The 23,668-nt window shown below is 42.8% G+C and overlaps 1 protein-coding gene across 1 annotated transcript in view; it reads right to left on the bottom strand.

The window, feature by feature from the left end:
- Nucleotides 1-23,668, bottom strand: part of pcgf3 (polycomb group ring finger 3) — a 188,745-nt gene that overhangs the window by 2,136 nt on the left and 162,941 nt on the right. Inside the window, exons 8-9 of the mRNA XM_078562731.1 lie at nt 16,995-17,132; nt 12,537-12,617 (exon numbers count right to left, since the gene is read on the bottom strand). Of these exons, the coding sequence (XP_078418857.1) occupies nt 12,537-12,617; nt 16,995-17,132 (219 nt within the window). The remainder of the gene's footprint in view (nt 1-12,536; nt 12,618-16,994; nt 17,133-23,668) is intronic.

Genomic DNA, 23,668 nt, shown 5'->3' with positions numbered 1-23,668 from the left:
GGGATTAGGATGGGGAGGGAGGGGAGGCTTCTGATCCACCCAAATTCCATTTGCAGTTGCGGGTTTGTTTCTCCCAGCACGGCGCCATCCTTTCCACACCATTGAGATATGCTGCTATGACAAGGTGGCTTATTGGAAGGAAGGTGCCTTTCCAAAAGAATGGGGGGACAAAAGGCAAAAAAAATGTTAAGGAAATCAAATGGGATAAAGAAAACTGTGGGACCTCTGAGAGACTCTGCTGCTGGTGCTGTAGTATTTGCAATTCCAGAGCCAGTGATCCCCATACCTGTGCCCTGCTGCACACGACCCCCTATAAAGATAACAGCCATGCATACAACTGGACGTGCACGGCGCTGGCAAACGCAGCCCAGGCCCACCAGCTGTTCCATTTTTATAAACAGCAGCATCACCTATCAGACTGTTTCAAACTGCACTGGCTGATTTTGCCAGAAAGTTTGATTTGGATGTGTGCAGATAGTGTCATTGATGATCCATGCTGGAAGTGGATGTTTCTGTTCAAAGACATAGAAACTAGGAGCAGGAGTAGGCCATTCGGCCCTTCTAGCCTGCTCCGCCATTCAATATGGTCATGGCTGATCCTCTATTTCAACGCCATATTCCCGCTTTCTCTCCATACCCCTTGATGCTCCTAATATCCAAATATTTATCAATTTCTTTCTTGAATATACTCAGTGACCCGGCCCCCACAGCCTCTGTGGTAGAGAATTCCAAAGGTTGACCAGCCTCTGAGTGAAGAAATATTTCCTTATCTCAGTCCTAAATGGCTTGCCCCATGTCCTGAGACTGTGACCCCTGGTTCTAGACTCCCCAACTAGGGGAAACATCACCCCTGCATCTAGTCTGTCTGGCTCTGTTAGAATTTTATACGTTTCAATCAGATCCCCTCTCATTCTTCTAAACTCCAGTAAATACAGGCCCAGTCGAACCCATCTCTCCTCATATGACAGTCCTGCCCGGTATCAGCCTAGTGAACCTTCGCTGCACTCCCTCTGTGACAAGTATATCCTTTCTTAGGTAGGGAGACCAAAACTGCACACAATACTCCAGGTCTGGTCCCACCGAGGCCCTGTAAAACTGCAGTAAGACATCCCTACTTCTGAACACAAATCCTCTCGCAATGAAGGCCAACATACCATTTGCCTTCCTAAATGCTTGCTGCACCTGCCTGTTTACTTTCATTGACTGGTGTACAAAGATACCCAGATCCCTTTGTACAACCATATTTCCCAATATATCGCCATTTAAATAGTACTCTGCTTTTCTGTTCTTCATACCGAAGCGTACAACTTCACATTTATCCACGTTATACTGCATCTGGACTAGTAATCCAGAGACCCAGGTTAATGCTCTGGGGACCCAGGTTCAAATCCCACCACATGGGATTGGTGGAAGATGGTGGAATTTGAATTCAATCAAAATCTGGAATTAAAAGTCTAATGATGACCATGAAGCCACTGTCAATTGTTGTAAAAACCCATCTGGTTCACTAATGTCCTTTAGGGAAGGAAATCCGCTGTCCTTACCCGGTCTGCCCTACACGTGACTCCAGATCCACAGAAATGTGGTTGGCTCTTAAATGCCCTCCGAACAAGAGCAATTAAGGATGGGCAATAAATGCTGGCCTAGCCAGTGATGCCCACATCCCAGGAATGCATTTAAAAAAAATCTGCCATGTGTTTGCCCAGACACACAACTTGTCTAAATCACCCTGAAGCCTCCTTGCATCCTCCTTACAACCCCGCAAAGTTTTGTGTCGTCAGCAAACTTGGAAATATTACATTCGGTTTCCTTATCCAAGTCATTTATATATATTGTGAATAGCTGGGGCCCAAGCACTGATCCCTGTGGTACCCCACTAGTCACCGCCTGCCACCAGGAAAAAGACCCATTTATTCCCACTCTCTGTTTCCGATCTGTCAATTCTCAATCCGTGCCAGTATATTATCCCCAATCCCATGTGCTTTAATTATACCCACTAGCCTCTTATGTGGGACCTTATCAAAACCCTTCTTGAAATCCAAATACACCACATCCACTGGGTCTCCCTTATCTATTCTACTAGTTACACCCTCAAAAAACTCCAGTAGATTAGTTAAGCATGATTTCCCTTTCATAAACCCATGCTGACTTTGTCTAATCCCGTTAATGCTTTCCAAGTGTTGTGTTACCGCGTCTTTTATAATGGACTCTAGCATTTTCCCCATTACTGATGTTAGACTAACTGGTCTGTAATTCTCTGTTTTTTCTCTCTCTCCTTTTTTAAATAGTGGGGTTACATTTGCCACCCTCCAATCTGTAGGAACTGCTCCAGAGTCTATAGAATTTTGGAAGATGACCACTAATGCATCCAATATTTCCAGGGCCACTTCCTTTAGTGCTCTGGGATGTAGATTATCAGCCCCTGGGGATTTTTCAGCCTTCAACCCCATTAATTTCTCCAGCACCATTTTTTTTTAATAATACTGATTTTCTTCATTTCCTCCCTCTCACTAGACCCTTGGTTCCCTCACATTTCTGGGAAATTATTTGTGTCCTCTTTTGTGAATATAGAACCAAAATATGTGTTCAATTCTTTTGCCATTTCTTTGTTCCCCATTATAATTTCCCCCATTTCTGACCGTAAGGGAAATATATTTGTCTTTACTAATATTTTTCTCTTCACATATTTATAGAAGCTTTTGCAAACAGTTTTTATGTCCCTTGCAAGTTTACTCTCATACTCCAATTCCCCTTTTGATTAATATATTTTTGTTTGCTTTTGCTGAATTCTAAGCTGCTCCCAAACCTCAGACTTGCTGCTTTTTCTGGCAATTTTACATGTCTTCTCTTTGGATCTAATACTATCCCTACTTCCTTTTGTAATCCATGGTTGAGCCACCTTTCCTGTTTTACTTTTGTGCCAGACAGGAATGAATAATTGTTGTAATACGTTCCTTAAATATTAGCCATTGCCTATCCACCGTCAACCCTTTTAGTAAGGTTCCCCAATCCATCACTGCCAACTTGTGCCTCATACCCTCGTAGTTCCCTTTATTTAGATTCAGGATCCTAGTTTCGGATTCAACTTCTTTACTCTCCATCCTAAAACCAACTCCTTAGCTTGGCCCCAATAAATTTGATCAGGACTTGGGGCCTAGTCTCTCTCTCTCTAGCTCTGTTTCTCAAGTGGAAAGGCAAAAAAAAAATGGTTTTACTGGTTAGCTCTACTACTTGGCACTTATTAATGGTCATTCTTAGTAATTAATTTTTTAAAAATGATCAATTTATAGCTTGACATTGATTTTGTTTTGAAATTCATGTTTAATTTTATACTAAGCCTTATCTTCTCCGAAATTTGTTCGTCAGCCCCTTGAGTAAGAAAAAACATTGAAATGTGGCCCCTCACGTGAATAGGTTGCACCAAATTAAGGCTGGTTTCAGATGGGGAAGCCTTAGTGAAGAGGCTTAGCATCAGCTGTCAAGGCCTATCCAGCAAAGGCGCTGTCATTAACGAAATCAGTTAATCTAAACAGTGACATTTAGTATATGCGTGAGAGATTGCGCCATGTTGCAGCTGATCACAAGCTACCAACTGAAACTTAACTGAGTGATCCCCATGTTATTGGCACAATCAAGGTGAATGGCCTTGACCCTACCCCTGAAAGGTTTACATGGAATGTGCACAACCATCCTTGGTCCCTGGGTGCTTTGCATTTTTGGACTTGAGAAAATAAATAACCTTTGAAACTGAATGGCACAGAATGTCCATCCTGTGACATGTGGGCAGTCGTGGACACGTTACATTGCCTAGATAAGCACATGTGCAGGAAGTGTCACTAGCTGATGATGTAGACATTCGAGTTAAAGAGGAGTGTGCAATATTAGGTACAATAAGCATAATGAGAGTGGATACATCACCAGGGCCAGATGGATTGTATTCCAGGCTTTAAAGGAAGCCAGGGAGGAATTAGTGAATGTTCTGAGGATCATTTTCCAAACCTCACTATATACAGGCAAGTTACCAGAGGATTGGAGGTCTGCAAACGTTGTACCATTATTTAAAAAGGGTGTGAGGGATAGGCAAGAAAATTATAGGCTGGTCAGACTGACTTTGGTGGCAGGCCAATTATTGGAATCAATTCTGAGAGACAGGGTAAACTGTCACTGAGAAAGGCAGGGGTTGATCAGGGATAGTCAGCATGGTTTTGTTAGGGGAAGATCGTGTCTTACTAACTTAATAGAATTTTTTGAGGAAGTAACAAGGAGGATTGATGAGGGTAGTGCAGTGGACTTTTGATAAAATCCCACATGGCAGACTGGTCAGAAAAGTGATATCCCATAGGATACAGGGGAAAGTGGCTAGTTGGATCCAAAATTGTCTCAGTAACAGGAAACAAAGGGTAATGGTTGATAGGTCTTTTTGTGAATGGAAAACAGATTCCAGAGGTGTTCCACAGGGCTCAGTATTGGGGCCCTTGCTGTTTACCATATATATTAATCATTTGGATTATGTGGGCATCGCTGGCTAGGCCAGCATTTATTGCCCTCGTTTAGAGAGCATTTAAGAGTCAACCACATTGCTGTGGGACTGGAGTCACATAGAGGCCAGATCAGGTAAGGACAGCAGATTTCCTTCCCTAAAGGGCAATAGTTTTGTGGTCATCATCACACTTTTAATTCCAGGTTTTTATAGAATTAAAATTCCACAATCTGCCATGGTGGGATTGGAACCCAGGTCCCCAGAGCATTACCCTGGGTCTCTGGAATACTAGCCCAGTGACAATACCACTATGTCACCACCTCCCCATGTATATACTTCAAAGCAAGGAGTAGAGCAAACAAAGCAGATGCACTGAGGGCACAGATAGAAACGTGGCAGTATGATACCGTAGTTATTGGTATCTGAAACATGGTTTAAAGAGGGGCAGATATGTTAGCTCAACATTCCTGGTTACAGGGTTTTCAGACAAGATAGAGGAGGATAAAAAAGTATGGAGGATGGCAATTTTGGTTAAAGAAGCAAATTACAGCTGTGAGGAGGGGTGGTATGTTAGAAGGATCATCAATTGAGGCCATATGGAATGAGCTTAGGAATAAAAAGGGGCAGTCACACTACTGGGGATGTACTAGAGTACCACCAAACAGTCAGAGGGAAATAGAAGAGCAAATATGTAGGCAAATCTCTGAGAAGTGCAATCATAGTAGGGGATTTTAACTACCCTAATATTAACTAGGATAGGTTTAGTATGAAAAGAATAGAAGGAACAGAATTCTTAAGGTGCATTTGGGAGAACATTTTGGCCAGTATGTAGCAAGTCCAACTAAAGGGGGCGCAGTTCTGAACTTAGTTTTAGGAAACCAAGTTGGCCAGGTGGAAGGAGTGACAGTGGGAAAACAGTTCCAGTTATTTTTAACATAATTATGGAAAAGGACAAAGATAAAACAGGAGTTAAAATTAGGGTAAGGCCAATTTTACTGAGCTGAGGAGTGATTTAACATAAGTGGACTGGAAACAGCTACTTGAAGGTAAGTCAGTGTCAGAGTCAGTGGGAGGCATTCGAAAGGGAGATTCAAAGGGTTCAGAGTAAACATGTTCCCACAAAGTAAAAGGGTGAGACGGCCAAATCTAGAGCCCCTGGATGTCAAGGAGTTTACAGGGTAAGATAAGGCACAAAAGGAAAGCTTACATCAGACACCGAGAACTCAATACTACAGAAAACTGAGAGGAGAACAGAAAGTGCAGAGGTGCGATCAACAAGGAAATAAGGAAAGCAGAGAGGACATGAAAGAATATTGACGAGAAAAATCAAAGAGAGCCCTAATGTTTTATCAATACATTAAGAGTAAGGGGATAACTAAGGAAAGAGTAGGGCCCACACAAGACCTAATGGGTAACCTGTGTGTGGAGGCGGAGGAAGTGGGTATTGGATAACGAATGCTTTGTGTCTGTCTTCACAGAAGAGGGGGACATTGCAGACATTGTAGTTAAGGAGGAGGAGTGTGAAGTAATGGATGTGATAAACACAGGGAGAGAGGAAGTATTAAGGGGATTAGCATCCTTGAAAGTGGATAAATTGCCAGTGCCGGATGAAATGTATCCCAGGCTGTTAAAAGAAACCAGCCGGGAAATTGTTGCGGGTCTGACCATCATTTTCCAATCCTCACTGGATACAGGTGAGGTGCCGGAGGATTGGAGGCCTGCTAACGTTGTACCCTTATTGAAAAAGGGAGCGAGGGATAGACCGAATAATTACAGGCCAGTCAGAAAAAAACTCAGTAGTGGGCAAATTATTGGAATCACTTCTGAGGTACAGGATAAACTGTAACTTAGAAAGGCAATCAAGGAAAGTCAGCATGGATTTGTCAAGGGAAATTGTGTCTGACTAATTTGATTGAATTTGTTGAGGAAATAACAAGGAGGATTGATGAGGGGAGTGCAGTGGATGTGGTCTACATGGATTTTAGCAAGGCTTTTGACACGGTTCCACATGGCAGACTGGGTAAAAAAATAAAAGCCCATGGGATCCAGGGGAATGTAACAAACTGGATACAAAATTGGCTCAGTGGCAGGAAACAAAGGATAATTGTTGGCAGGTGTTTTTGTGACTGGAAAGCTGTTTCCAGTGGGGTTCCACAGGGTTAGTACTTGCTCCCCTGCTTTTCGTGGTATATGTTGATGATTTAGATATAAATGGAGGGAGAATGATCGAGAAGTTTGCAGGTGATAAAAAAAATTGGCCACGAGGTTGATAGTGAAGAGGATTGCTGTAAACTACAGGAAGATTCAATGGACTGGTCAGGTGGGAAATGGAATTCAACCCAGAGAAGTGTGAAGTGATACATTTGGGGAGGTCAAACAAGGCAAACGATTACACAGTAAATGGGAGGATACTGAGAGCTGTAGAAGAAGTGAGAGACCTTGGAGTGAATGTCCACAGATCCTTGAAAGTATCCAGGATAAAGATGGTTAAGAAGGTATATGGAATCCTCTCATTCATCAGCCGGGGCACAGAATATAAGAATGGGGGGGACAGGAACTGGATAAAGCATTAGTTAGGCCACAACTTGAGTACTGTGTGCAGTTCTGGTCACCTCATGATGTAGAATCAGTTTGGGTGGAGATGAGGAATAGTAGGAGAAAAAAGTCATTAGTGGGAGTGGTCTACAGGCCCCCTAACAGTAGCCACAGTGTGGGACAAAGTATACAAGAGAAAATATTGTGTGCTTGTGATAAAGGGATGGCAATAATCATGGATGATTTTAATCTACAGACAAACTGGAAAAATCAGATTGGCAGTAGTAGCCTGGATGAGGAGTTCTTAGAATGCTTTCAAGATAGTTTCTTAGAGCAGCATGTTCTGGAAACAACCAGAGAGCAGGTTATATTAGACTCGGTATAGTGTAACGTGAAAGGATTAATTAATGGCCTCAGAGTAAAGACACCCCTAGGCAGCAGCGACCACAACATGATTGAATTTTACATCCAGTTTGAAAGGGAGAAGAGTGGGTCTAAGGCTAGTATCTTAAACTTAAATAAGGACAATTATGAGGGGACGAAAGCTGAGCTAGATGAAGTGAACTGGGAAACTATGCTAGAGGATAGATCAAAAGAAAAGCAGTTGCAGACATTTAAGGGGATATTTGAGTATTCAGAATTAGTACATTCCTACTATCAAGAAAAATTTTAAGGGGAGGACCCACCATCCGTGGTTAACTAAAGAAGTTATGGAAAGCATCAAACTTGAGGAAAAAGCAGACAACAACACAAAGATGAGTGGCAGGACAGATGATTGGACAGAAACTGAAGAATGGCAGAGAATGACTAAAACATTAATAGGAGAAAGAAATTAGAGTATGAGAGGAAGCTAGCTAGAAATGTAAAAACAGATTGCATGAGTTTCTACAGGTATTTAAAAAGGAAAAGAGTAAGTAAAGTGTTGGCCCTCTAGGGAGTGACAGTGGGGAGTTAATAGTAGATAATAAGGAAATGGCGGAAGAAATGAACAAATATTTTGCTTCTGTGTTCACTATAAAGGATACAAAAAACATTCCAGTAATAGCTGCAAATCAGGAGGTGAAAAGCAGAGAGGAACTTGGTGAAATTACAATCACTAGGGAAATGGTACTGAGCAAACTGATGGAGCTGGGGCTGGCAAGTCTCCAGGTCCCGATGGACTACATTCCAGGGTCTTAAAAAAGGTGGTTAATGAGGTGGTCTATGCACTGGTGTTAATTTCCCAAAATTCACTAGATTCTGGAAAGGTTCCAACAGATTGGAAAGTAGCAAATATAACCCCTCTATTCAAGGAGCGAGAGAGGCAGAAAACAGGAAACTATAGGCCAGTTAGCTTGACATCTGTCGTGGGGAAGTTGTCAGAATTGATCATTAAGGAAGTTATAGCTGGGCCCTTAGAAGAGCTCAAGGCCATCGGAAAGAGTCAGCATGGTTTTGTGAAAGGAAAATCTTGTTTAACCAATTTATTAGAGTTCTTTGAAGGAGTGACATGGCATAGTGGATAAAGGGGAGCCTGTAGACGTACTGTACTTGGAATTCCAGGAGGCGTTTGATAAGGTGCCACATCAAAGGTTGTTAGGGGAAATAAAAGCATTTAGTGTGGGGGTAACATATTAGCATGGATAGAAGATTGGCTGGCTGGCAGAAAGCAGAGAGTATGCATAAATGGGTCTTTTTCTGATTGGCAGGATGTGACAAGTGGAGTCCCACAGGGGTCTGTACTGGGGCCTCAACTTTTTACGATTTACATCAATGACTTAGATGAGGGGAGTGAAGACATGGGACAGTAATTTTCGCTCGGTGGGCAGGTACATTCCGACCCGCTTGAGCGTGAACTGACGCGGGTTGACGTCGGTCAACGCAGTTGCGCGATAGTTCGGTCGGTGCGCGCGTGCCGGGATCAGCAATTAAAAGGCCTGTTAAGGCCATTAAATACTCAATTAAGCTAAATTTTGCGCCGCCCGTCCAACCTAATGGTTGGTAGGCAGGCGAAAAGGCCAAGTGGCCACGGGTGGGATGAGGTTTCCAAAAACAAATAAAAATAAAATAAAAGTTTTACAATTGAATTAATAACATGTCCCTGCAATGTGACAGTGTTTAGTAGAAAGATTAGAGGGGAGATGAAGAAATATTTTTTCACCCAGAGTGTTGTGGGGGTCTGGAACTCACTGTCTGAAAGGGTAGTAGAGGCAGATCAAATCATTTAAAAGGTGTCTGGATTTGCACCTCAAGTGCTGGAACCTGTCAGGCCATGGGCCAAATGCTGGACAGTGGGGTTAGACTGGGTGGCTTGTTTTTTCTGACCGGCGCAGTCACAATGGACTAAGAGGCCTCTTTCTGTAAGTGCCATAAACCTTCGATGGTTCTATGATTCTGTTCAAATGAATCTGAGCTCCAGGCATCAAGGGTTGAATTTTATACTCCCCTGTCAGCAGGTTTGTAGGTGAGGGGAGATCCCGTAAAATTCCCAAGATGGCCTTCCCACCGCCCTCCTGCCTGCCCGCAATTTTACGGTGGAATGGACAAGGCCTAGGCCTGCACACCCTTGCCCCAACTGAGGCCCTTCACAGGCCCTTAAGTGGGCAATTAATGGCTACTTAATGGCTCTTTCTCAGCTCGCCTCAATTTTCAGGCTGGTAGGAGTTCAGCAGTGGGGTGGGGGGGAAGCCCAGAAATTCACCCTGTTTATTAGTATCAGTGAGAGGCAGCATGGTTTTGTGAAGGGGAGGTCGTGTCTCACTAACTTGATCGAGTTTTTCGAGGAAGTGACAAAGATGATCGACGATGGAAGGGCAGTGGATGTTATATACATGGATTTCAGTAAGGCCTTTGACAAAGTCCCTCATGGCAGACTGGTACAGAAGGTAAAGTCACACGGGATCAGAGGTGAGCTGGCAAGATGGATACAGAATTGGCTTGGTCATAGAAGACAGAGGGTAGCAGTGGAAGGGTGCTTTTCTGAATGGAGAGCTGTGACTAGTGGAGTTCCGCAGGGATCAGTGCTGGGACCTTTGCTGTTTGTAGTATACATAAATGATTTGGAGGAAAATGTAACTGGGCTAATTAGTAAGTTTGCAGACGACACCAAGGTTGGAAGAGTTGCAGATAGTGAAGAGGATTGTCAAAGGATACAACGGGATATAGATCGGTTGGAGACTTGGGCGGAGAAATGGCAGATGGAGTTTAATCTGGAAAAATGCGAGGTAATGCATTTTGGAAGGTCTAATACAGGCAGGAATTATACAGTAAATGGCAGAACCCTTAAGTGCATCGACGGGCAGAGGGATCTGAGTGTACAGGTCCACAGGTCACTGAAAGTGGCAACGCAGGTGGATAAGGTAGTCAGGAAGGTACATGGCATGCTTGCCTCCATTGGCAGGGGTATTGAGTATAAAAGCTGGGAAGTCATGCTGCAGCTGTATAGAACCTTGGTTAGGCCACACTTGGAATATTGCATGCAATTCTGGTCACCACATTACCAGAAGGATATGGAGGCGTTGGAGAGGGTGCAGAGGAGGTTTACCAGGATGCTGCCTGGTCTGGAGGTTATTAGCTATGAGGAGAGGTTGGAGAAACTCGGATTGTTCTCACTAGAGCGACAGAGATTGAGGGGAGACTTGATAGAAGTTTACAAAATTATGAGTGGCATGGACAGAGTAGATAGTCAGAAGCTTTTCCCAGGGTAGAAGAGTCAATTACTAGGGGACATAGATTTAAGGTGAGAAGAGAAAACTATAGAGGAGATGTGCAGGGCAAGTTTTTTACGCAGAGGGTAGTGAGTGTCTGGAATTCGCTGCCAGAGGAGGTGGTGGAAGCAGGTACGATAGTGGTGTTTAAGAGGCAGCTTGACAAATACATGAATAGGATGGGAATAGAGGGATACAGACCCCGGAAGTGCAAAATGTTTTAGTTGACGGGCAATATGATTGGCGCAGGCTTGGAGGGCCGAAGGGCCTGTTCCTGTGCTGTACTTTTCTTTGTTCTTTGTTCATGCCTTGAAGGTTGGTGGGGTGTGGGGGGTGATCACCTCCTTCACTGGCCTTTCCACACTGGCCACCCCCGCAGCCCCACCACCCACAGGTTCTGCCCCCAGAGATGCACCCTTCCCCCTTGGCCTTCCCATCAAGACCCCCACCCCCTCCTTGGGCTCAGCTCCGCTCCCTGCTGTGAGACCTCCTGCACATACCTTGTCTTGAACCCTGGGACTTGGAATCTGCTTGTACTCCCAGTCCTGGTCACTACGCTACTGGGACTACTGAGCTGCCAGCTCTCTGAGGTAGGACTTCCTCCCCAGTGAGGGGCAGCCAATATCGGGAGAAATGTGTTCCCCACTGACTCTTTGGGAGATGGGGTGGGAAACCATGCCCTGTTGAGTTAGGGGTCTGGTAACATCTCCACAATGGTAACAATGCTTAACTGTAATTTCTATGGTGGTGAATAAAGCAAAGCGGTGATTTCTAGGTGTAAATGAAAGTGGAGGGCAGCATTATCAAAGAAACTCAAGATAGCCTGAAGTGCTACCAGGATATAATGCTTAAGCAAACAAGACTAATCTACAATAAAGATTACAAATCACTCACTTATAGCCAAAATTAACACTGATAATAGCAAAACTCATGTGAGAAACTTGAACCCTCATCATGTTATATCGGAAATTAGAAGAACCATTTTCATTTTTAGATTGCAAACAATCTCGTCATATCAATGGCTTCACAACTTGTCTTTCAGAGAATACACATTACATTTATTAACGATTACTGATCTACCATGTTACAACTTAATTCCTTTCTGTTTCTTGGCAAAAAGCCCATCACCTGGGGGAAAGCACTGCTTACACTTAGTTAACAAGAGCCTAATAGGATTGCTGCACTTAATTCTCATCACTCAACAACTGGGTTTACTCTTCCTCCCATCCGCCTCACCTGAAGGTACTGTCAATACATTTCCATGGGTATTGGGCACTCTCTGGCACTTGACATTGTTCAAGTGGAACAACAGAATTAATGCCAGGAGTTCCTCATGGGCAGAGGCATTGCAACTGAGCCCAATCCTGCGCTCAGCCTGAGATCTACAAACTTGTACTTCCAACAGGGACACAGGATAGCAACACTGGCCAACTGCCCTCCCTCTAAACCAACCCCTCACCCCGTGCATTTACCCATCTACTGCCACAGCTAACATTGTTAATCAGAACAGAACAGAAATTAACCTGGAACTTTATGACTTGTATGGCTCAGCAACTCATTACTTTAGTCAGCTGAGTCATGTAGGAACCTATCTGCTGTATGAAAGCTCCCTCCAGCTGAGGGATGAAGATGACCCTACAAGATAGATAATGACATGTATATATATGAAATGTACACTCAACAGTTACAAGGGTGGAGTCTCTTAAGTTCATACAATTAAATGCGATCTAATTATTTTGGACAGAAGGGGTCAATGAACTTACAAAACGTCTGCAACAAAACCACTGAAATTTACAGAGAATGTTAAATATTAAAGACAACATGGTTCTGTTTACCTTGAATCTCCATCGAGTGACAACAACAAACTTCAAAGTGTGATCCTTTCCAAGTATTTCTTCATTGCATAGAATATCCAGCTGCAGAATAATAAAGAGAGCAATGAAATCACAGCTGACTGACACAGTGTTACAACAGGTTTCGCTGATCAACTTTGTGACTGAAAGAGCATTTGTCCAGCATGAGGCACTGCCTCAGAAAAGGATAACAAAGATAGAGAAAGGCAAAGGAAAAAATGGTTAATTCTCTTAAAACATAGTAACATGGTAACAGGGTAAATTATTTCATCATGTGGGACCATAAAGCCCATAAAAGCTTTCCCGTGCACAGCAGACTGAGAATCCCCAGAAAGAACACAGCTCACAACATGGAGATTTTGCTTTCTCTCCTCTGTCAATCTGCAACTCAATAAAATCTTTTCCCACTCCTTTAAAATTCTCTCCCGCTCTATCCTCCCTCACTTTCATATAGGACCTACTCCGCTCAACAGGTTCACACTCTCTCTCCACTCAGAACAAGCAGGATAAAATTTTAAGCTATGACATATACTAAGTGTAGCATGTTTGTGAGAGATAGGTGATTTTGAACCTATAGTTTCCAGACCTTCCAGTGTTGGGGATTTTCCTCGCTTCATGTTTGGGTTTGTTGTTGACTACTTAATGGATATCATTTGCTATGATTAGTCACCAGTCAGTCCATTATTATTGTACCGGTATGGTAGAAGGCCAAATAGATGGGTCTTGGCATTTTTTCATCGAGGAACTTGTGTGTTCCTAATTGACACGTGTTGAATCAGTTAATTACATGGGAAATAAGGATATTGCTTGCACACAAGGTAGTTCAGTGGCTTCTGAGAACCATAGGCCGGAATTTCACAGTCAGTGGTGCAGTAATGTTTGTTCCTGCCCTTGAAGAAAGTTACCCACAAAGATCTGCTGATCTCTGTGGTGTGGATTTCCCCTTTCCTGACATCAGTTTGAATCTGGCACCAGGTAAAGAGGATCTCCAGTCCTCCAAAAACAATGATGTAATTAGGTAGGGTAAGAAGCCTGTCACATTGAAATATTCTCACCGGCCATTTAGCTCAGTTGGCTGCACGGCTAGCATGTGGATCAGATTAATGCTAACAGCACAAGGTTTAATCCCTGTTCTGGCTGTAGTAGACTGGGAGCCTGGCTCCTTGCTCTATCCATAGTAAAAAATCATGGCACTTTGCTGTGGCTCAGCAGAGAATCACCAAGGACCTGCCTCTGAGCAGAGAGCTCGAGAAGAAGAATTGAAATATTCTCACAAACAGCAAACCAGGAAGTTAAAAGCACTGAATTTTTAAAATCTATTTATGGGATGTGGCTAGGCCAACATTTATTGTTCATCCCTAATTGCCCTTGAGAAGGTGGTGGTGAGCTGCCTTCTTGAGCCGCTGCAGTCCATGTGGTGTAGGTACACCCACAGTGCTGTTAGAGAGGGAGTTCCGGGATTCTGACACAGCGACAGTGAAGGAATGGCGATATATTTCCAAGTCAGGATAGTGAGAGACTTGGAGGGGAACTTCCAGGTGGTGGTGTTCCCATGTGTCTGCTGCCCTTGTCCTTCTAGATGGTAGTGGGTTTGGAAGGTGCTGCCTAAGGAGCCTTGGTGAGTTTCTGCAGTGCATCTTGTAGATAGTACACACTGCTGCTACTGTGCTTCGGTGGTAGAGAGAGTGAATGTTTGTTGAAGGGGTGCCAATCAAGGGGACTGCTTTGTTCTGGCCGGTGTCAAGCTTCTTGAGTGTTGTTGGAGCTGCACTCATTCAGGCAAGCGGAGAGTATTCCATCACACTCCTGACTTGTGCCTTGTAGATAGTGGGCAGGCTTTGGGGAGTCAAGTGGTGAGTTACTCGCTGCAATTATTCACTTTTAATTAAAATAAATGATTGAAAGAAATAAATGATTCAGCCATAAGCATGAGATTAGGGTAGCAGCAGAAATACAACTTTTTTAAAAAGTTATTGAAAGCATGTGAATTATTACAACGGAGAAGATTGAGATTTCATAACTATGAAATTAGGTTTTCATGGCAAATGAGACTGTAGTTATTATGACTTTAGTAAACCATTAAAAATCCAATTCCTCGTTCAACAAGGTCTAACATTTTTAAGGGTCTTTACTGTGAAAATAACAGCATAAAGGGGAGAGTTCCAGCATGTTCACTGATTTCTGCTTATCAGATGGGGTGGGGGGGAGGGCAGACTTCAAGGTCATGACAGACTGTCACAAGAAAGATTTAAAAAAATCAGAACAAATTCCATTTTCTCCCGATATATGTAGGAATCAGTTAAAAAGTCCATCCGTTTCTTAAATAACACTTTATCCTATTTATTTGACACATGCAGCACAATATTCAGGTTTATACTGTTGATGCAGCCAAGCAGTGCAGGTTACAGTTGGTGGTCACTGATCAATACAATGATCTACTTCATTTTAAAAATGATGGGAGCTGTATTGAAGAATTTACACAAAATCTTACCTGAGCTCAGTATCAATTACATAAAACTTAGGTTTAAAGCAAGCAGGATCACAAGAAAGCACAAAAAGAGAAACAGATATGTACTCAAACTAAGTGAAAAAACAGATAAAAAGGTAGAGAGAGAACGAGAGAAAGTCTGTTACAATCTCCAAACAATTTTTAAAAACAAATTTAAACCTCCAGTTAATAGCTGAATAGATGACACCACAAGATTTCACATTTTAAGGCTTTTAGTTTTAAACTAAAAGCACTGTTAACTAAACACTGTTTTAGACAACTTATACTGTAAACTACAGAACTTTTAGCACAACTGAAAAATAACCACTATCAGATATACATTGCATTGTCCTTTAAGCAGACATTCAATCCTCCTGAACCAGTCCAAAATGAATCCTAGCTCTTGAGATTTTAGTTCCAATCTTTCCTTGCCCAGCCTGGAAACTCCAGAACTGACTTTCACAGTGCGAGTTTTCCTGGAGACTTCTTCCTCTAGCTAAAGCTAGACAAATCTTCCAGCTTTGTTTTAACTCCCCAGGAATTTGGTCTTTCCAATCCTAGCTAGCTAGCTAGCTCCCACCCACATTCCATTAAGACGTTCGGCCTCTAGCTGCTCTCTCTCCCCCAAACTCTGTGGTAACCAGTGATATTTTTGGAAAGCCTGTAATCAAGTATCACAATAGCTTCCTCTGTACCGTTCCCACGTCAAAGCCATGGCATTGTGAATCAGATGGGTCCTATATCCAGGTGGAAATGCTGATTAGCCAACTCTAACTCTTTTTATCTTGGAATTAAATGCACAGTTCAAAGCATAACTGTTTACAACCCAACATTCTCAAAACTTTGGAGACCTGCAGTCTATCCAGTGTTAGCATACAGGATGCTGCCAATGTCTCCAAGTGTAAATACATAACACCCTTTACACAGTAAAACAATCTCGGCCCCCTTTACTCTTTAGCAATTAAACTACCCAGTCTTAATGTCAGGCAACCTTCAGAACAGGTCACATGACCCCCTTAAATCTACTTAGATTCAAGACACAGTCCCAAAATATAGCAATCAAATAAACCTCATTATTGCAACGAGAGAAAGAGCAAAAATATAAAACAGAGCACACACACAACAGGAAACATGATAGAAAGGTAGAGAGAGCGCATATGCACGCAACAGAATACATGAGAGAAAGGTAGAGAGGAAGAACACAATATGGAGAGCACATAATTCAGGAAAAACAGAGCAAATGCAAGACAAAGAAAAGGAAAGGGGATGGTTTAAGAAAGAGAAAGCGAGCAGGCTCAGGAGAAATGCAAATTCTTGCAAACAGAGCTGGACATGTTATTAAGTGAATCAGCAGCAAACGTAGTATAGAAAATACAAGCACTAAATATGCTGGAATTAAAAAATGGAGGCATGAGTAAACAGAAAAACTTTTAAAAGGTTTGAAACTCTTGAGGGAGGCAGGTACTTAGCTGATAACGTCACCGGCTAAGCACTTCACAGGGACACATTGCAATTCTAGTCGATGGAAAAGGAAAGAAAAGTTAAACCTCAAAAGAAGCAAAGAGAAAAGTTGTTTGCTATACAGCAGCTGACCCTCCATAGTGGAGCACGATATATTTGTGGGGCATTTGAATTACCTCAAATTAATAAACGAAATCTACTAAGCTGTAGAATCACTATAGCTTCACACAAAGACATGGATATGACAAAGCACAAAAACTCTCAAAACTGCAGCAAATAAGGATTCAACCTGCATCCAAGCAAAGCGAGCTGGAAACAAACGGTAAAAAAGTATTGCAAGTATAATTCACTAATCCTCGGAACTGTCTACATAATAATGCCCCAAGACATCTATTTAATAATAAAATGATATATAAAATAAATGTATGAAAGTATACATGCACTTGCAAAAAATTACTATATTGGCTCTGATGTCTCTTTTGAAAACTTACCTCATTAAATGATGCTAGGTTGAGTTTTTTGGCGATAAATTTCTTCAGGTGTAGAACTGTAGCCTGTGCTGAACATCGAATCCACTTCCTCTTCAACCCACGCAATTTACTGCTATTGCATTCCAAACAGATGCTTACCTTAAGAAAATCACAGACACATAGTACAGTAAATATTACATTAACAAATGTTCTCTGCAATGTCACTGAATATTCAACAGCAGTTACTAATGCAACAAAAATGCAAACAGAACAGAGCCACTCCCCAAATCTGGATCCACCACTAATCTCTCTTATAGTTGGAAGGGACATGCAGAGGGAATTACAGGCCAGTCAACCAGAATAAATTAAATTAATATGGTGCTATGTTATTTTGACAAATCAGCCAAGGTCTATTCCTAAATGTAATGGAGCTGTTCAATGCTCTGGGGTTAAATCACACAGAGTACTTGATACAGTTCTGATGGCTATAATATACTGGGAGAGGTGCAAAGAGAGAGAAAACAGACTGATTTTCAATACTGAAGAGATGAAAACTATTTGACAAGCCAGGGTTTCTCAGAAGGTCCCTGACAGAGGACAATATGGAAAACAGAAAACACAAACATGACTCCCAAATAGACGAGAGTAGCAGGATACAGGACACAAATGTAGTGGTGTAAAGAGAAATTGAGGACAGGCATCAGGATATTTCTCTTTAAACAAAAGGGGGACTGGGGTCAGACCTCCAGAAATAGCTAAATACTCCAATGGGAAAACACTGATATTCTGGTGGTACACAAGAGCAAATATTGGGGAAAGACTTTTTTTCATCCAAAACAAGCTTGTTGGAAATGGGTCCAGATACATCCTGATAGAGGATTTGATCATATAAGTTGGGAATTTAAATGAAAGAGGATGTAAAGAGCGTTAGGGCAGAAAAGAAAAACCTACATTCAGCATCCAATGGTTCTATGCTTAACCTCCAAGTCCAAACTTGAGCGTATTCCAATAGCCAGCATTAATTCACTGTAGGAACTTTTACTATTAAAGCCATTCATGCATATATTGTCTGCTGTTGGAATTAAGAATTATGGTAAAACTCTAAAAATTGCAGAAACAGTTGGCAAGTTCATGATATTTGAAACTGAAAGCCAAGGACAGGTTAGAGAGTGAGCAGAGAAACACTCAGAATAATGAGGGCACTGTTTCATGAAGGCCTTCTCACAAGGTGTAAATATCATTTTTTTATTCATTCACAGAATATGGATGTTGCTGACAAGGCTGGCATTTATTGCCCATTCTTATTGTCCTAGGGAAAGTGTTGGTGATCCACATTCTCCAACCGCTGCAGTCCATTTGGTGTAGGTACATCACAATGCAGTTAGGTAGTGAGTTCTAGGATTTTGACTCAGTGACTAAAGATGAATGGTGATATATTCATAAGTCAGGGTGCTGTGTGACTTGGGGAACTTGCAGGTGGTGGTGTTCTCAAATGCCAAATGCCTACTGCCTTTGCGCTTCTAAGCATTAGAGGTCATGGGTTTCAAAGGTGCGGAAGCCTTGTTGAGTTGCTGCAGTTCATCTTGTGGATGGTATACACTGCTACCACTGTGCATCAGTGGTGGAGTGAATGTTCATCTTGTGGATGGTATACACTGCTACCACTGTGCATCACTGGTGGGGTGAATGTTTAAGGTGGTAGATAGGGTGCCAATCAGGTGGGTGCTTTGCCCTGGGTGGTGTCAAACATCGAGTGTTGTTGGTGTTCATCCAGCCAGTGAACAGCATTCCATCCTGCTCCTCACTTCTGCCTTGTAGATAGTGGAAAAGTTTTGGGGAGTCAGGTGAGTTACTCGCTGCAAAACACCCAGCCTCTGACACGTTCTTGTAGCCACAGCATTTATGTGGATGATCTAGTTATGTTTTAAGTCACTGGAAACCCCCAGAGTGTTGATATTGGGAGAATCAGTGAAGCGATGCTGTTGAATGTCAAAGGGAGCTGGTTAGACTCTCTCCTGTTGGAGAAGGCCATTGCTTTCCAGTTATGTGGGGTAAATGTTACTTGCCCTTAGCAACCTAAGCCTTACGAAGCTTGAATGTTATCCAGGTCTTACTACATAGGGGCACATAGTACTTCAGTAACTGAGGCATTGCTAATGGAACTGAATATTGAGAAATCATCTGCAAACATCCCCTCCTTTGCCAATATGATGGAAGGAAGGTCATTTGGAGCAGCTGAAGATGGTTGGGCCGAGGACCCTGCCCCTGAGGAACTCCTTCAACAATATCCAAATCTGAGATGATTGGCCTCCAACAACCCCAATCAACTTCCTTTATTGGTAAAACTCTAGCCAGTGGAGAGTTTCCCCCCAATTTCCATTGACTTCAAATTTACTAAGGCTCCTTGATGCTATATTTGCTCAAACGTTGCCTTGATGTCAAAGACAGTCGCTCTCACCCCGTCTCTGGAACTAAGCACTTTTGTCCAATTGGAATAAGACTGTAACGAGGTCTGGAGCTAAGTGGTTCTGGTGGAACCAAACCCAGCATTGGTGAGCAGGTTTTTGGTAAGTAAGTGCTGCATGATAACACTATCAACAATATTTTCATCTTCTGCATTTGCGCCAGTAGCCATGCTGAAATGGGCATTATATATATAATATATATATAGTGCATATTGAACAATTAGAATTATAGAATCTTAGAATCATTTAGTGGTTCCAGCCCAGGAGGCAATTGAGCCCTTTTTGTCTGATCTGGCTCTCTACAAAAGCCCCTAGTCCCACTCCCAGTTCTTGCCCTGTAAATATTTTTGCTTCATTTAATTATCCAATTCCTTTTTGAAAGCCAGGGTTAATTTAGCCTCCACCACACTCTTAGGCAGTGCATTCCACATCCTAACCACTCACTGTGTAAAAGCTTTTTTCTCAGTCACCTTTGGGTTTTTTTCATTCACCTTAAAACTTTGCCCTCTGATTCTCGATCATTCCAGCAATGAGAAGTTTCTCACAATCTACTCTGTCCAGGCCCTACATGATTTTGAAGACCTCTATCAAATCTCCTCTCAGTCTTCACTTCTCAGAGTACAGCCACAGCTTCTCCAATCTATCCATGAAATTGAAGTCCCTCATCCCTGGAACCATTCTCATAAATCTTATCTGCACCCTCTCTAAAGCCTTCACATCCTTCCTGAAGTGTGGTGCCCAGAATTGGACACAATACTCCCAGTCGAGGCTGAACCAGTATTTTATAAAAGTTTACCACAATTTTTGTGCTTTCGTACTCTATGCCTCTGTTTATAAAGCCCAACATCCTGTGTGTTTTATCAGCTGCTTTCTCAACCTGCCCTATCATCTTCAACGATTAGTGCATACACAAGGGCAGGTCTCTCTGCTCCTGTGCCCGTTTGGAATTGTACCCTTTATTTTGTTTTGCCCCTCCTCATTGTTCCTGCCAAAATGAATCACTTCACAATTCTCTGCATTAAACTTCATCTGCCATGTGTCCACCGATTCCACCAGCCTCTCTATGCCCTCCTGAACACTATTATTATCTTCCTCACAGTTCACAATACTTGCAAGTTATGTGTCATCTGCAAATGTAAAAAAAAATCTACATAACCAAGCCTAGGTAACTAATTTAAATCAAGAAGAGCAGTGGTTCTAGTGTCCACTCTGAGGACAGCACTGTATATCTTCCTCCAGTCCAAAAACTGTCCCTTTTATTCCATGGGCTTTGACTTTGCTGACAAGCCTGTTGTGTGGCACTTGAATCAAAGCAAAATCCATGTGCACCACATCAACCCTCCCTGCAGCCTCATCAAAAAAGAACTCATAAACATTTAAAATTATTTAATGGGCATCAAATTAAATACTTCAGATTTCTGATGTGCTTCAGCAAGGTAAATTTAATATGCATCTTCAAAGACAGAAGGCATTTGGTAGAGGAGAGAACTTTTCCCACGTTACATGTCCAGGGTCAGCATCCAGCTCTCAGGTCAGTTACAGCACAAGTACGTACATTGTAAAGCTCCCTATACTCTTTCCAGCAATGTGTCCTAACTCCAGTCAATATTTGGAGCCCTTAATGTGCCACTAACATCTCTCCACTCCTAAATATCAAACATCTTGTAGCCTCTCTACCACAAAACTAGTGGAATTGCTCTGGTGCAGTCCAATGCCCACACAATCTATCTGGAGATCAAACACTTGTGTGGAATATGTCCAAGACTCCTCATTAAAATCATCTGTTTGCTGCTTTTGCTTCTTTCCAGGTATGAAGGGATTTACTTTGAAGTTAAACTGTAGCAATGCTTTTTGTGACATTGGGCTGAATTTTCCTCCTGTCGGAGAGGGGTTGTGCGGGGGTGTGCAGGAGCGAGTGCGAACCTGATCGGGTGCCCCCGATTGGGTCTGTGCTGCCATTTTACATGGGCGGGCCGATTAAGGCCCACCCAGTGTGACGTGCACTCCCTGAGTGGGCAGGGGGGGATTCCCTGAGTCAGGGCCTGCGCTAAACTCACTGAGGCACAGAGGTGCCTCAGGGAGATTAGCTTAAGTTTTGAAAACTGTAATAAAGGCTAAAATAAACAATTTTAAGGACATGTCTCCTCATGTGAAACTGTCACATGAGCTGGGACATGTCCATTAATTTTTTCAAAAAATTTTATTTAATTAATAAACCCTTCATGGAACTTCATCCCACCCGTGGATGGGGTTTCATGAAAAATGCGGAGGCCACCTGGGCTCATCGCCTGTCACCCCGACCTTAAGGTTGGACAGGCCGCATTCTGAACAGCTTTAATGACTTTGTTAATGGTCTTAATAAACCTTTGACGGGTCAGCGGGTGCACAGCCGACGCAGTTACACGCCCACCGCACTGACAGTCTAAATGACGCGCGGTGACGTGGGGACGCAGGGTGACGTGGGGACGCAGGGTGATGTGGGGACACACGCCCGATGTCACCACGTGTCGGTGAGCAGGCCCCGCCCCCGCTCGCTGACGGGAAAATTCTTCCCATCAGATCATACGGAAGATGCTGTGGTTCGGGTGAGCTTGTCTTACCCTCTGCAGTCTAAGGCCAGGAAGGGGCAAGATAAGCTGTTAGAATAGGAAACCAGTCCTCATTTTGCATATGCAGATCAGTTGATTTTAAATTTGCATAAACTCAATGAATTGGTTCTTAAAATGTTGAGTGTAAATAGTGATGTTTCATGAACTTAGTTGTAAAACTAAAATTTGACTATACCATGTAATTGCCTATTTTTTGCTTACAGATTGAGAGTGAGAGGAGCTCTCGGTTTAATCTGTCGATTTGTGTATATTATTTATTTATGAAGTGCACATTCCATTTAGTCAGCAATTTAGATGCAAATTAGACTTTTTCCCTCCATTTCACAGTTAAAACACCTGGTTTGATACAGTTTGCAAATCATGTATTTAAAACAGATCTAAAATGCTAGACCTTTTCTACTTGACAAAAATCAGATTTTTAGTGTACATTTCAAATAACACTACTGCTGAGAAACAGTAACGTTCACTAATACCTGAATATATGGCCAGCACAACATATCCCTGCAATGCAATAATGGTATAAAACAGCTCCAGTTTTAAAAATGTACATAATTTAACTGCACTGTTCCATTTTGAAAAGGTGTCTGAAGAACTGAGCAATAAGGTGTAGTGGAAATGTTCAGCACCAGAGATACAGAAACACACTTTTTAAAAATTTATCCTTTCATGGATTGTGGGCATCACTGGCCAGGCCAGCATTTGCTGCCCATCCCCAATTGCCCTTGAATTGAGTGGCTTGCTAGGCCACTTTAGAGGGTAGTTAAGAGTTAACCATATTGCTGTTTGTCTGGAGGTGCTCACCCAAGCTGACATGTATCCACACCGTGTTAAGAGAGAGAGAGAGAGAGGGAGAGGGAGAGGGAGAGAGGGAGAGAGGAGAATTCCAGATCTGAAAATTAAAAATGGAGCTCAGAGGGAGAGAGACCCCCAACAGCTGGAAGCTGCGAGGGAAAATCTCTCTCACCTGGTAGCACCCCCTCTTTGTCTAACCCAGAGCCACTCTCTGAGGCCCTCCAGTACGCTAGACTCATTCCCAAATTCAAAGGGGTGACGTGGAATCGACTTTTACTACTTCTGAGAAGGTAGCAGGACAGCTAAAACGGCCATCGGATATCTGGACACTTCTAATTCAAGGGTAGCTGTCAGGGAGAGACCAAGAGATCTACTCAATGCTGCCGCCTGACATGTCCATGAATTACAAGCAGACCAAGGCTGCCATCCTAAGTGCCTATGAGTTAGTCCCAGAAGGATACTGCCAGCAATTCTGCAACACTAGTAAGAAGCCCACACAAACCTACCTTGAGTTTGAACGACTGAAGCAAATGGTGTTGACTGATGGGTAAGGTCCCTAAGGTTCCCATGCACCCATGAGGGGTTGCGTGAGTTGGTATTGTTAGAGGAGTTTAAAAACTGCTTAACCCCCAGCCTGAGGATGCATTTGGAGGAGCAGGGAATCCTCACAGCCAGGGATGCAGCAGTCACAGCAGACAGCTATGATCTCACTCATAGGCCTGGAAACTCAGGCAGACCCTTTCCAAACCATTCCCATGAGCACTGGAAAGACAGCAGGGTGATCTAGAAAGGAAAGGTCCCCCACCCAGGAAAGAAAACACAAAGGAGG

The sequence above is a fragment of the Cetorhinus maximus genome, chromosome 1 (assembly GCF_964194155.1).
Source record: "Cetorhinus maximus chromosome 1, sCetMax3.hap1.1, whole genome shotgun sequence".
Classification (NCBI taxonomy): domain Eukaryota; kingdom Metazoa; phylum Chordata; class Chondrichthyes; order Lamniformes; family Cetorhinidae; genus Cetorhinus; species Cetorhinus maximus.
This window is presented reverse-complemented; position numbering and strand designations above follow the sequence as displayed.